The following is a 13,362-nucleotide window of genomic DNA, read 5'->3' on the forward strand; positions in this document are numbered from 1 at the left end:
GTGGGGGTGTTAACTTCACAAACTGAAACTCTCCTATGTTAATTCAAATACATACGTATTAGGCTGCCATGCTTATCCGGATGTGTGATGAGCAAACAATGTAACTGGGGAGCCTTAAACTCTGACTTCTTACCAAGCACGAAAAACTTTGAAGAAACTTTGTACGATGCTAGCATATTCACTAAGGCTCATATTAACTCCTGAGTCGGGCTAAACAATAGAAGGGAGAACCGATGAAGTCGTTATTCATCAAACGCGCAGTCTGTGATTTTAACCCCACCCTAACAGAGGTGCCTTTCCCCCAGCTCCCATTCGCTTTAAAATTCTTTTCCACGGTCTTCCAGTGCGACACGATGTCCAGCGTCCTACACTACGCAGCGCGGCTGAGCCCGGCCACCAGGTTTTGGAAAACGTTCCGGGCCCTTTCAGCGGGTTGAGGAAAAGTAGCTGGCTTGGGCGCCAAGGGCTGCTGCCAATGCAGCTCGCAACTTTTGAAATCAATCCTTTTTGCATCAAGCAACGGATGCCACCGCTCCTCAGCTTTGCAACCCCCCTACCCCTCCCCCGAGACCAATCATTGCCGCGCACGGGCCTGCACAGCTCCCCCGCCCCCTTCCCGGGCTGCCGCACGCAGCCACCGAGCCGCTCCGGCCGTGGCCCGCCGCCTCTTAAAGGGAGGTGGACAGCCTTTAAAGGCCCCTTGCTGCGGCGCACGGCGGAGCGCGGCAGCCCAGTTCCCGGCAGAGGCCCGTGGAGCCGAGCCGGGCTGAGCCCCCGCGGCGCCCAGCGCGCCCAGGGCCCTCCCGCCCTCCGCCACCGGGAGCGGCATTTTTATTCAGGCGACGCTTAAGAGAGCCCGGCACGCCCGGTGCATTGTGGGAGCGGCGGCGGCCAGTTTTCGGGAGGAGGCGGAGGGCGCAAAGCGAACCGGTAAGCGCCCGGCTGGGGGAAGGGGGGGCGCGACACCAGGCTTAAAGGGGAATATTCGTCCGCAGGCCCCGGGCGGCCGTGCGGATCCCCCTCCGGGCCGCCCGGGCTGCCGGGAGTTGCGCACGGCCAGTGCGCGCTAGCGCTTCCTGCAGAGGGGCCGAGCCAGGGCTTGGTGGGGCCGCTTTAAAAAAGAAGCACCGCCCGCGCCGCCGCCGCCGCCGCCGCCGCCGCCGCGCGGGGCCGGGGAAAGAGGGAGGGAGAAAGGGCGGGGGAGCTGTGGAGGGGGAGGGCGGCGGCGGCGACGCAGGGGTTAATTTTTTCGACCGCCGACATTTTTGTGTGGCGGCGGCCGCGCGCGCGCGCGCGAGGCGGGAGAACCCAGGCCGGTCCCTTTGGCGCGCCGCCTCCCCGCCCTCTGCGTGCGCCCTCTGGTCGGTGGCCGCAGACTAAGCCTGGGCTTCCGGGCCAGGCCGGCCAGTGGGACAGGGTCCCGCCGAGGCCTGTGGGCCGCGCGCAATTCTCGCCGCCCTCGCCGTCCCTGGGAGGGCGGGCAGGCGGGCATGGCCCAGCCAGCGGTGCCGCGCTTCCTCCCCCGACCGCGGCCAGCCCGCTGCCCCGCACAAAGACCTCAGGCCCGATTGGCTTTTAAAGGCGGCAGCCTGAGATTTAAGGTGTCCTGGAGTTTCGTGCCCCGTGCTCCAGCGGCTTCGACGTGTGCTTCATGGCGTGCCCCTGGTCGCTGCGCCCACGTCGCGCTGACCCCTCCATTGTTGATGTTCTGGGCTTAGGGGCTTGCGGGTAGGTAGGTATGGGCCCAGAGCTGCACTCAGTCGCATCGCACCCCCACTTCCTGTACTCCCCCAGCCGGGCCTGCCTTGTCAGCTATCTTAAAAGAAAATTAAAGGTGGCCCGGAGGGAAAGGGTTAATCATTACTTTAAATATTCATGTCATTGTTTTAAAGGTGTAAACGGGCAGATTTGGGGTTGGAGTTGACTGCTTCTTCTGCACTTACAGACATTGCCTCTCCCGCTTCCCCCCCCCGTTTTCCTCATTCCCATTACAAGTGCAAGAATTTGTCTAAGGTTCGGGTGTGTATGATTTGTGTCCCTTGCTTATACCGTTTGGAATTTTAAAACTCCTGAGTGCCTTCAGGACTTCAAACTTTTTTCCCGTTGAAATTCTGGGAAGATACAAATGATGTTTGAAAGGAAGTTTGTCCCCCAAATTCCAAATATCTCTCCCCGCCTCCTTTTTTTTTTTTTTTTCTTTTCATTTTTCTGAAGCTGGAAACGGGGAGAGACAGTCAGACAGACTCCCGCATGCGCCCGACCGGGATACACCCGGCACGCCCACCAGGGGCGATGCTCTGCCCATCCTGGGCATCGCCATGTTGCGACCAGAGCCACTTTAGCGCCTGGGGCAGAGGCCACAGAGCCATCCCCAGCGCCTGGGCCATCTTTGCTCCAATGGAGCCTTGGCTGCGGGAGGGGAAGAGAGAGACAGTGAGGAAAGCGCGGCGGAGGGGTGGAGAAGCAAATGGGCGCTTCTCCTGTCGCCCTGGCCGGGAATCGAACCCGGGTCCTCCGCACGCTAGGCTGACGCTCTACCGCTGAGCCAACCGGCCAGGGCCCGCCTCCTTTTTTTGATAGAGATTAAAGTAGGAAAATAACTGGAAGCTTCATGAGTTGCTCCCCACCTCCCCGTAGGAGCGAGGCTGTGTTAAATGTGAGGGATTTTGAGGAGAAAGGACTGTGGTTTTGTTCCCAACTCTTCCAGTCAACGGGCTATTGGACTTTCCTAACAATGAAATGGCTTCAGAATTCTCATCGCAGTCAGTTGCTTTGCTCTCCTGCCACCCTGCTTTTGGACAGGTTGTTCTCTTGGAATGTTGCACAGTGGTGGCTTTCAAACCGAAATCACTGCTCACCCCAAACATTTTTTTGTGAGGACGGTTTGGATTGATGCCCAAATTCGGGCTTTCTGAGAGTTATTTTAAATGAGTGATGTCCTTCCCAGTGGATCAGAAACTGTAGAATTATATTTGCAAATAAAATGTCCTTGAGCATATGTTTTATAAGGGAAACTGACACTAAAACTTGGTTGTCTGATTCTGTGCCCAATAAAGTATCAGTCTGGAGTTTTTGTGAACTCAGGGTGCACATGGGAGTTTTTATTGTTTAGCCCCAAAGGTTTCAAACTCAAGTGCTGTTCCAGAAACTTCAGTGATACCAAGTACCATATGTTAAGATTTAATACAGTTTATCATTTTAGTTCTGCAGTGAAACTGGAATGAGCAGTAGCATATTTTGTCAATGATGAGTATGTACTTGTTTGTTGGGTGGATGTTTGCTTTCTAGGAATTAGCACTGCATTAAAACAGAACTTTACATGGTGGCTCTTTGAAGATGTCTCTTATTGCAGCCATTCCAGTTTTCAAGTTGTATTCTTTAGTGGGACTACCTATTAGTTTAGGATTGTGTTGTGTACTTCTGGCTCAGTAAAAACCTTTTTCTGAAATTGAATTTAGCCTCATGAAGAATTTCATCAAATGCGTTTTCATCAACGTCCTTTTCCTGCAAAGTATTTAGTAGACATTTTATTTTTTTAATGTGAGATAGCAAAGATACTAGAAACATTTTTCAGAAAAGTCACTTTAGCAGAACATTAATTTCTAAATCACAGTACTTGGGAGTTGACAGATGGAGTGACCAGACATTTTCTCATAAAGGTGACTTTTCAAGATGGCACTGTGTCCTGTAAGCCAGCTGGCCTGTAGTTGCTTCTTCGGAGAGGGTTCTGTGTTGGTGGTACAGTGGTGAGCATAGCTGCCTTCCAGAGCAGATTTTGCTGCCCCTCGAAGCTACAGTGATAACAACATAAACATCAGGTCTTATGTAGAAAGGTGCCTGTAATGGTTATCATCACTTTTTTTTTTTTTGAAAGGGACAGACAGGTAGGAAGGGAGAAAGATGAGATACATCAACTCATAGTTGCATCACACTAGTTGCTCATTGCTTTCCTCATAATGTGCCTTGACCTGGGGGCTCCAGCTGAGCCAGTGACCTCTTTGTTCAAGCCAGCGACCTTGGGAACATGTCTGTGATCCCACTCTCAAGTTGGTGAACCTGTGCTCAATTTGGTGACCTAAGGGTTTTGAACCTGGGTCTTTAGCATCCCAGGCCGATGCTCTATTCACTGCACCACCACTTGCTCAGGCATAGTAATTTTCTTAAAATGACTAATTTGGTTTATACATCATTGTGACCAGACTGTTACAGCCCCAAATCATTATCAGTTCTTATTGATTTCAGTCCTTTTCACTTTCATGTATTCATCTTTTGATGCTGTCTTTGTGTTTTGGTGATACTCAGGTGGATCTATAAAGAAACCAGCGGACTAGGAGAGGGTGGGGAGGAGCCCAGGTGTGAGGTGTGTGCGCCCAAGAACCATGTCTACGCGGGAGTCCTTTAACCCGGAAAGTTATGAATTGGACAAGAGCTTCCGGCTAACTAGATTCACTGAACTGAAGGGCACTGGCTGCAAAGTGCCTCAAGATGTCCTGCAGAAATTGCTGGAATCCTTACAAGAGAACCACTTCCAAGAAGACGAGCAGTTTCTGGGAGCAGTTATGCCAAGGCTTGGTATGTGAATCATTGTTTCTCTTACAGTGCCCCGAATAAAGCATCTTGGCTGCAGTGTGGTCAAAGATTCAAAAATCAGATCCCCCCCCCCCCCTTTATTTTTAAGAAAGATTCAAAGGATGAAGCAGTGGTAACTTAAATTATTGTAATTTATTTGGAGGAGGAAGTACTTGAAAAGCATCAAGAAATGTACTCGAACCATTTACAAACTATTAAGCACTCAATCAGGACCATTGCGTTATAGTAAAAGTTTTTTTTTTTTTCATTGATTTTTCTGGTTAGCTGAGGATTAAGCAGAAACTCCTTTATCCTAAACTTTTCCTTGCATTCTCTTCATTGCCTTAGGAGAGTTGGTGTTGAAGCATCACTGTGCAGTACATTAAGAGCAGTGACTGGGTTGGGGGGTGGTGAATTGAGTGTTTCTTCTCAATATGCATTGTTTGAAAAGTTCCTGTGGGAAGGAGGAAGAAGAAAACTGCCCCAGACACAGAAGGGGAGGAAGACTTACTGAATCTGTACGTGATCCCAGGATGTCATCTAGAATTCAGAACCATTATTTTATTCTTGACTGAATTCCTAGTGCCATCAGTGGTTTGCCTGTTTCAAACATAGAGCTCAGAAAGAAATCTGAGCTATTAGGATATTGTTTATTAGCTTTTACTGTGTGGTTTTTCAGTATAGGATCATGATGCAAGACCATGACCATTTTGCCATTTAAATGTTTGGCATGTATTTTAGAAAACTGGATGTTTTGTAGTTAAAGTATTTATCTTGATCATCTTTCCTATGTAAGGGTTTTGTTTTGTCTTCTTTTAAACATCTGGTTAAACTTTATTATAAGCATCCATGTATGAGCCTAACTATTGATGTTGCTGTTGTGTTTTAGGTTTTTATTCTCATTCCCACATTTTATCTGGATGTAGGTGATTTCCCCTCTCTTGTGGCTCCTACATCTATGTTTTCAAGACAGATTTCTATATTACCAATTATTTCTTGAACTTACCACCTTGAAAATCCATTGCCCTTCCCCTGATGTCCCAAATTCCACATCAACACCAACCCAATTATTCAAGCGTGAATCCCTAGTGTCACCCATTATACTTCTTCTTCATCCCTCTGATAAACCTACTCTAAAATCATGCTCATTCTCCTTCCACAACATCTTTTTTTTTTATTCAGTGAGAGGAGGGGAGGCAGAGACAGACTCTCATGTGCACCCAGACCATGATCCACCCGGGAAGCCCACTAGGGGGCGATGCTCTGCCCATCTGGGGCATTGTTTCATTGCTCAGCAACTGAACTCTACTCTCTGTAGCACTGAGGCAGAGGCCATGGAGCCATCCTCAGTGCCCCGGGGCCAACTCACTCCAATCAAGCCATGGCTGCAGGAGAAGAGAGACAGAGAGAAGCAGGAAGGGGGAAGAAACAGATTGGTGCTTCTGCTGTGTGCCCTGACCGGAAAATCAACCTGGGGCATCCACACACCAGGCTGATGCTCTACTACTGAGTCAATTGGCCTGGGCTCCTTCCACAACATTGTTATGCCTCCTTATCTTCTTTGTCCTCACTGCCAGTTCCCAGCTGGAGACCATTATTATCTTTTGTCTAGGTTATTTCACTAACCTCTTAAGTTTTTTAGCATTTGATTTCTTCAAAGTTCCTGGATTTATCTTATGAGCTCATTTTTTATTATGTTACTCTGAATCTTGCAAGCAGTCAAAGAGTCCTTGCTATCTGTGGAGTAAAGCTTCATTTGTATAGTCTTAAAATCCAATCCCAGTTCACAAATCTTATATCAAAATATTTATTATTGCTCCTTACCTGCACCCCCCACTCCAACGCACATCAGTGCAAGCATCTGCTCAAAATGGACTAATCTCAAGTTCTCAAACAAATATTTTGTGTCTGCATGCTACTTCCCCTACCTGTTGATAGAATATAGATTTAAAAGCTGAGGTTTTCAAGTCACGCAGACCTGGAATTGATACAAGTGTTTCCAAAGACTAGCTGTGAAGTTCTGGCTAGATTACTTTACCTTTCTGGACCTGTCTTTTAATCCTAAAAAATGGGGATTTGAAACAAGTTTAACTTACTGCAGGGGTCCCCAAACTACGGCCAGCAGGTTGCGGGCCCGCATGCGGCCCCCTGAGGCCATTTATCTGCCCCGCCCCCCCCCCCCCCCCCCCCCCCCCCCCCCCCCCGCCCACACACACCTGGAAGGGGCACCTCTTTCATTGGTCGTCAGTGAGAGGAGCATAGTTCCCATTGAAATACTGGTCAGTTTGTTGATTTAAATTTACTTGTTCTCTATTTTAAATATTGTATTCGTTCCCATTTTGTTTTTTTACTTTAAAATAAGATATGTGTAGTGTGCATAGGGATTTGTTCATAGTTTTTTTATAGTCCGGCCCTCCAACGGTCTGAGGGACAGTGAACTGGCCCCCTGTGTAAAAAGTTTGGGGACCCCTGACTTACTGGGTTGTTGTAAAGAATGAAGTATACTCATGGTAAACTTTTGGTAGATATTAACTTATATTACCTAGAATACACCTCTTCTTATACCTGAATTCTGAAACTCTAGCCATCTTTAAAGTTAGAGCTCAGTTGTAACCTTTCCTGTATAGCTTTCTTTGATATAGACATCCCCCAGCTCTGCCCCCATGAAGTCGTTTTTTTCCATTTATTCATTTATTTATTTGATCATTTATTTATTTTTGAGAGAAAGAGAGACAGACAAGTATAGGGGGGAGAAGAGAGATGAGAAGTATCCACTCATAGTTGCTTCACTTTAGTTGTTTTTTATTGATTGCTTGTCATACGTGCCTTGATGGGGGGCTCAAGCTGAGCCACTGACGCTCCCTTGAGCACAGGTTCACCAGTGTGACCTTGGGGTCATGTGGATGGTCCTGTGTTCAAGCTAATGTGCTCACACTCTGGCCAGAGACCTCAATTTTCAAACCAGGGCCTTCAGCGTCTTGGGTTGATGCTCTATCCACTGCATCACCACCAGTCAGGCTATTTTTTTCTTTTTTTTATTGAGTTTAATGGGATGACACTGGTTAACAAAATTATATAGGTTTCAGGTACACAGCTCTACAATACATTATCTATACACTGCATTTTTGTTTCTTCTTTTTCTTTTCCAAGTGAGAGGAGGGTAGATAGACTGACTCCTGCATGCACCCTGACTGGGATTCACCAGGCAACCCCCATCTGGGGCTGATGCTCTGCCCATCTGGGGTCATGCTCACAACCGAGCTATTTTTAGCACCTGAGATGGAGGCTGCACAGAGCTATCCTCAGCACCCACGACCAGTGCACTCAAACCAATAGAGTCATGGCTATGGGAGGTGAAGTGGGGGGGGGGGGGAATAGGGAAGAGTGGAGAAGTAGATGGTTGCTTCTCCTGTGTGCCCTGACCGAGAATCAAACCTAGGACAGCCACATATCAGGCTGACACTCTACCACTGAGCAATCTAGCCAGGGCTATATATTCTTAGGTAAGGTTTTTATTTAACTTATTTTCACCCATTTTATTGTGAACACAACATTAGTTATGAATTCAGAGTACTCCATTCTTCCCTAATATACAAAGCAGAAAAAATCAGTTGCTTTGATTAGAAGATAGGAAAGCTCACACGGGGGGAGAGGGGAGAACCCAGGACTCCCAGGAGCTCAGTTTGGAACATCCTGATCTAGCTGTTATTTGAGTGTGGAGAAATACCACATGAATGAGTTGGATTATATGTTAGCTTACTTGTCAAGAAATAAGAATACAGACAGTTCCTGATTTATGATGGTTCAGTTCATGGTATGTTTATTTATTTTTGTGTGTGTGTGAGAGAGAGACAGATAGACAGGAAAGGAGAGAGATGAGAAGCATCAACTTGTTGGCGTCTTTTTAGTTTTTTATTAATTGCTTCTCATATGAGCCTTGACCAGGGGGCTTGATCCCACACTCATGGTGGCATGCATGTGCTTAAGCCAGTGTCTTCAGGGTTTTGAACCTGGGACTTCAGTGTCCCAGGTTGATGCTCTATCTATTGCACTACCACCGATCAGACCAGTTCATGATATTTTGACTTTATGGTGGTACAAAAGCAATATGCAAGGAAACCGTACTTGTAATTTTGAATTCCAGTCTTTTTCCAGGCTAGCAATATGCAATATGATGTTCTCTTGTGATGCTGGGCAGTGAGCCATACTCCTGGACAGCCAGGAGATCACGCAGGGACACAACTGATACTCTATAGTGTATTCATTGTGTTAGATGATTTTGCCCAACTGTAGCTCAGCTGTGATGTTCATTTAGTTAGGTGCATTAAATGCATTTTTGACTTAGGATATTTTCAACTTACGATGGCTCTATTGGGACGTAACCTCGTTGTAAGTTGAGACGCATTTGTATACTAAAAAAGCTCTTAGATAACTTTGTCAAGAAAAATAAGCTACTGAATGAACAAAAACAAGGCAATAGAAACCTTATGGGTAAAGTAATAATTCCTCTTTATAACTTCCCTTGTTGACCTTTTTGAGCACTTGGGCATGCCAGGCACCTCGAAGCGCTTTGATAATGAGTAGGATCATTTGCTCCTTCCAGCAGCCATGACACTCTGCCAGGGTCAAAACCTGGAATCTGCATCTCCAGTTCCTCTTCCCTCTGTCATCTGGCTTCTAAGTCCAAACATGTGCAAAATGAGAGGAGTTGCATCACCTGTAATCCTTAGCAGTGGCAAAAGGGGACAGGTGTCAACAGCAAGGAAAAAGCAGATACCAAAACACAAAGTGGACTCTGATCACATGGCTTTTGAGAAGTAAATGAAAGCTGTTGCCCTTTCTCAGAAAAATGCATGTCCACAAAATTTGCCTTCATGGCATTTGCTAGGGGTAGTTGTGGACCCCCAGTTATAAGCAAATAGATGCTGGAGGAAGCACAGTATTAAAACTGCATACAAAAGTGGCATATCTTTTTTTTTTTTTTTTTTAGAAAATTCAATTTAATCAGGTGACATTGATCAGTAAGGGTACATAGGTTTCAGGTGAACATTTCTGTAGCATTTGAACTGTTGATTATGTTGTGTGCCCATCACCCAAAGTCAAATCATTTTCTGTCACCTTATATTTGTCCCTCTTTATGCTGCGGCAGGACGGGCAACAGGAGCAGGATCACTGCATGGGGAAGCTGCAGCCCCCAGCGCCCCAGCATGCTCTCACCTGGCCCGGCTCTGAGAGCCTTGCTCCCCAAAAGTGGTGTATCTTAACGGTATAACTTTGCTTTGGAGTCAGATCTAGATTCATATTTTGACAAACTTACTAGTCACTATTGGTATTCTGTGCATGTTCTGTATACAATGGACTAATGATACTGTTTGTAAATTGCTGTACCAGAAGTTACATATATGTGTGTATACCCACACATGTAATACATATGTGTGTGTGAATGTACGGTTTTCTATAAATTTATACCCACAAATGTGCTTATCTGCCGGGGTCCAGCCCCGGGGGGGATCCAGGGGTCCCACAGGAGGAGACGGCGTCGGCGAAATCGAGTGAGAGAGCCGAATTCTTTTCTTTCTCTTTATTCTCTTGTTAGCATTTACTGCCAGGCATCTCTCTCAATGGCTGGTCTAACATTACTTTTTATGCACACACACTAAGTTACAATCACATGGTATTTTGAATACATCATTGTTTTAGTTTCACTATGGTTACATATTTTTAGATAACAGTTAATTCATATCTATAAGCTACAAGTCAGGTGGTAAGTTATTCAAAGTACAGTTATACAATAGTAATAATTATATTGGTACAAACTTCTAAAAGATTAGTACTAATTAATAACTCTATTTTACTCTTGTTGTGAGTCAAGGGCACAGAAAGAGATAGCAGACGAAATCATCAAGGACCAGCAGAGGACCACCGCTTGCTCAGGCAAATAGCCTTGAGTTCATGTAGTGTCCTAATTCTTTTCTCACAAGACTACAAAAGGCTTGCTATTAAGAAACTGACATAGTATAAAGAGTCATTTTTACTTAAAGATACATAGAGTGCACCTGCAAGATAGCTAGTAGCAACATAATATCAGAAGGCATTAGTTGCTATTGCTGCTGTGAATCCCACCACATACCTCTCCTATTCTTGGAAAATACAAAAATCTCATGAGAATGTTTTACTGAGAAAAGCCCAGCAACTGCCTTTAGTGATAAAACAAGTCTTTTAACAAAACATTCTTTACTAGCCAGCTGCACTCCTATCCAAGGCCATGCAACAGGCCACTCCACTACACTTTACCTAAGATTCTAATGTCTAGTTAAACTTTATTTATTTACTATATTCATATACTAGCTAAGTTCTAACTATATTCTTTCTAACATGATTAATAAGAAATTCTCCTACAAACTTAACCCTTTATGAGGGATATCATGGCTAGCCTCTTATGTTTATGAGGCCAGATCAAGGGGCTTACAGGCTTTTCTGTGGAACTTACACCTTCTGTCTCATTTCCAAAGAAATTACTACAAATCTACAGGGAAAGTACGGTACTATTATCCCTGTGCCACAAATAATAGCACACACCCAGAAAAAGGGGGGATATAAGGCCAGATTAATTCAAAAGATTAAAGGGGGAAGTGTCGTTGTGCCTTCCCTTGCGGTGACTTTGTCAACCCGCAGCTGTTGGTCTTACTGCGGTGACTCTATCTTCTTTTGCTGTGACTTTGTCAGCCAGCAGTTGTGGATCTTCTTCTGCTGTGACCTAGTTAGCCAGCATTAGTGGATCGGCTCCTGACATCTCCCCCTTTTTTATTATTTAAATAAAGCTTTTGTATTTTCACCGTTGTTTCTCTGAGATTGCTGTTTAAGAGTCGGAATATGACTGGAAGGACAAGAAGAGTGATAATCGCCACAGCTATTATTATGCCTATATCAGTAGCCAGAGAGGTCAGGCCATGCATAGAAAACATACTTTTAATGTTTTTAACAAATTGATCAGCTACTTCTGAGGCAGAGACTAAAGAGCCTGAATGTCCTAAGTTTTGTATCTGCTGATGTAATTCCCTCAAATCTAAACTAATATCACTATTATTCCATACACCTAACAAATGATTCTGTACATTATTCCATGCTATGATAGACTGATTATATTCTAAAGGAGTCACACATATCCACCTGAATCCTGCATGGCATCTAAGAGTCATTCTAGCCTTCATAGCTAACAACTCATTACATATGTGAATAAAAGCCTCCTCTAAAGCATTCACTTTCAATTCTAACTTCCTATCTATAGTCTCCTGTACTGCTAATGCAAGAGATATATTACGAGATAAACTATCTACATGATTTGCAGTGTGAACTGATTGAGCTAAAGCAGTGGTGGAAGCAGCTACAGATTCTATAATAGCAATAAGAGCAGTAATTTCCAAAATCAATTCAGCAACAAATCGCTTTCCTCGATGGTGAGCAAGCGCTTCAGAAGCAGCCTGTAGTGCATGCAACCCTGGGTCATCATACTAAGGCTGAGACAGACTAACAGGTAACATCACATAAGGTGGCTGTCGCAAAATAAACATAACTTGAGCTTTGGTGTCAATAGATAGTTTGTTAAAACACAGCGAGAGCAGGAAATGCTAAATATAGAATAACAGGATTATACGGAGAGTTTCTTGATGGCCTTTGCTGGGAAGTCACTGGTGACGCAGGTGGCACAGGAGTCTTCTTCTGGCTGGGAGGGGGCAGCAGTGGCAGCAGAGGCCTCTGGTGAGACATGGCGAATCAGCCGGTCTGGGATTCAGAGAGGCGAGTCAGCGTCCTGTGGAAATATACAAGCATACCCTCTCCCCTGGGTTAGAATTACATCTGGACCTTTCCATTGACCTGTCAATAAATCTTTCCACTTTGCCATTGGTTTAGGCTTATCCAGATTCAGATTCCAGTGTCTCAGGTGTTGAATAATTCTGTATATTAGCATTCAAAAGAAATTTTTTAAAGTAAAAAGCATGATAAAGAAGATTTGCAGGAGTTCCAGTATATGAGTTTTCTGTATTCATAAAAACATTTCTACTCCATTAATTAACAGGCAATTTAAAGAACACGTTAAAGCTGGAAAATTCTAGTGTGGCTTTTATTATTTTTCTATATTAAAAAGTCTACACCTTTGTTAGGCAAACCTACTCTGCTTCATGCTCTGCAGCCACAGCAAGCAGCCTGAAGCTTGAAGCAGTTTAGTCAAAATCAACAAGTCTTTAGGATTCATATTTTATTCTATTTAAATTTAAATGAGCGCGCTTTACTTGTTTCAATTAAAATTATAAATTTGTAGGGATGGTATTTTTATAATATTAGAGCCAGCATATTCAATTTTTGCATGCAAGAACTTAAAAAATCACATTTAGACAACATTAAACAAAGACCAAACACAAACAAGAATCAGACAAAGTAGACAAATCAGACAAATTAGAGAGAAACCCGGGATTTTAGAGATTAGAGTATGGCCTGCTTGATTTTTTTTTTTTTTTTTTTTTTTTTTTCATTTTTCTGAAGCTGGAAACAGGGAGAGACAGTCAGACAGACTCCCGCATGCGCCCGACACGGATCCACCCGGCACGCCCACCATGGGGCGGCGCTCTGCCCACCAGGGGGCGATGCTCTGCCCATCCTGGGCGTTGCCATATTGCGACCAGAGCCACTCTAGCGCCTGGGGCAGAGGCCGAGGAGCCATCCCCAGCGCCCGGGCCATCTTTGCTCCAATGGAGCCTTGGCTGCGGGAGGGGAAGAGAGAGACAGAGAGGAAAG

General features: G+C 45.2%; 1 protein-coding gene across 3 annotated transcripts in view; it reads left to right on the forward strand.

Annotated features, from left to right (window-relative positions):
• The first annotated feature begins 629 nt into the window (after positions 1-629).
• Positions 630-13,362, forward strand: part of SEPHS1 (selenophosphate synthetase 1) — a 38,609-nt gene continuing 25,876 nt past the window's right edge. Inside the window, exons 1-2 of one of the 3 annotated variants that reach the window (XM_066385132.1) lie at positions 630-930; positions 4,303-4,572. In XM_066385132.1, the coding sequence (XP_066241229.1) occupies positions 4,380-4,572 (193 nt within the window). In that variant the 5' untranslated portion in view covers positions 630-930; positions 4,303-4,379. Of the gene's footprint in view, positions 931-1,213; positions 1,733-4,302; positions 4,573-13,362 lie in introns of those variants that run through there. The other 2 variants (XM_066385133.1, XM_066385134.1) reach the window with 2 other exon arrangements.

The sequence above is a fragment of the Saccopteryx leptura genome, chromosome 5 (assembly GCF_036850995.1).
Source record: "Saccopteryx leptura isolate mSacLep1 chromosome 5, mSacLep1_pri_phased_curated, whole genome shotgun sequence".
In the NCBI taxonomy this organism is placed as follows: domain Eukaryota; kingdom Metazoa; phylum Chordata; class Mammalia; order Chiroptera; family Emballonuridae; genus Saccopteryx; species Saccopteryx leptura.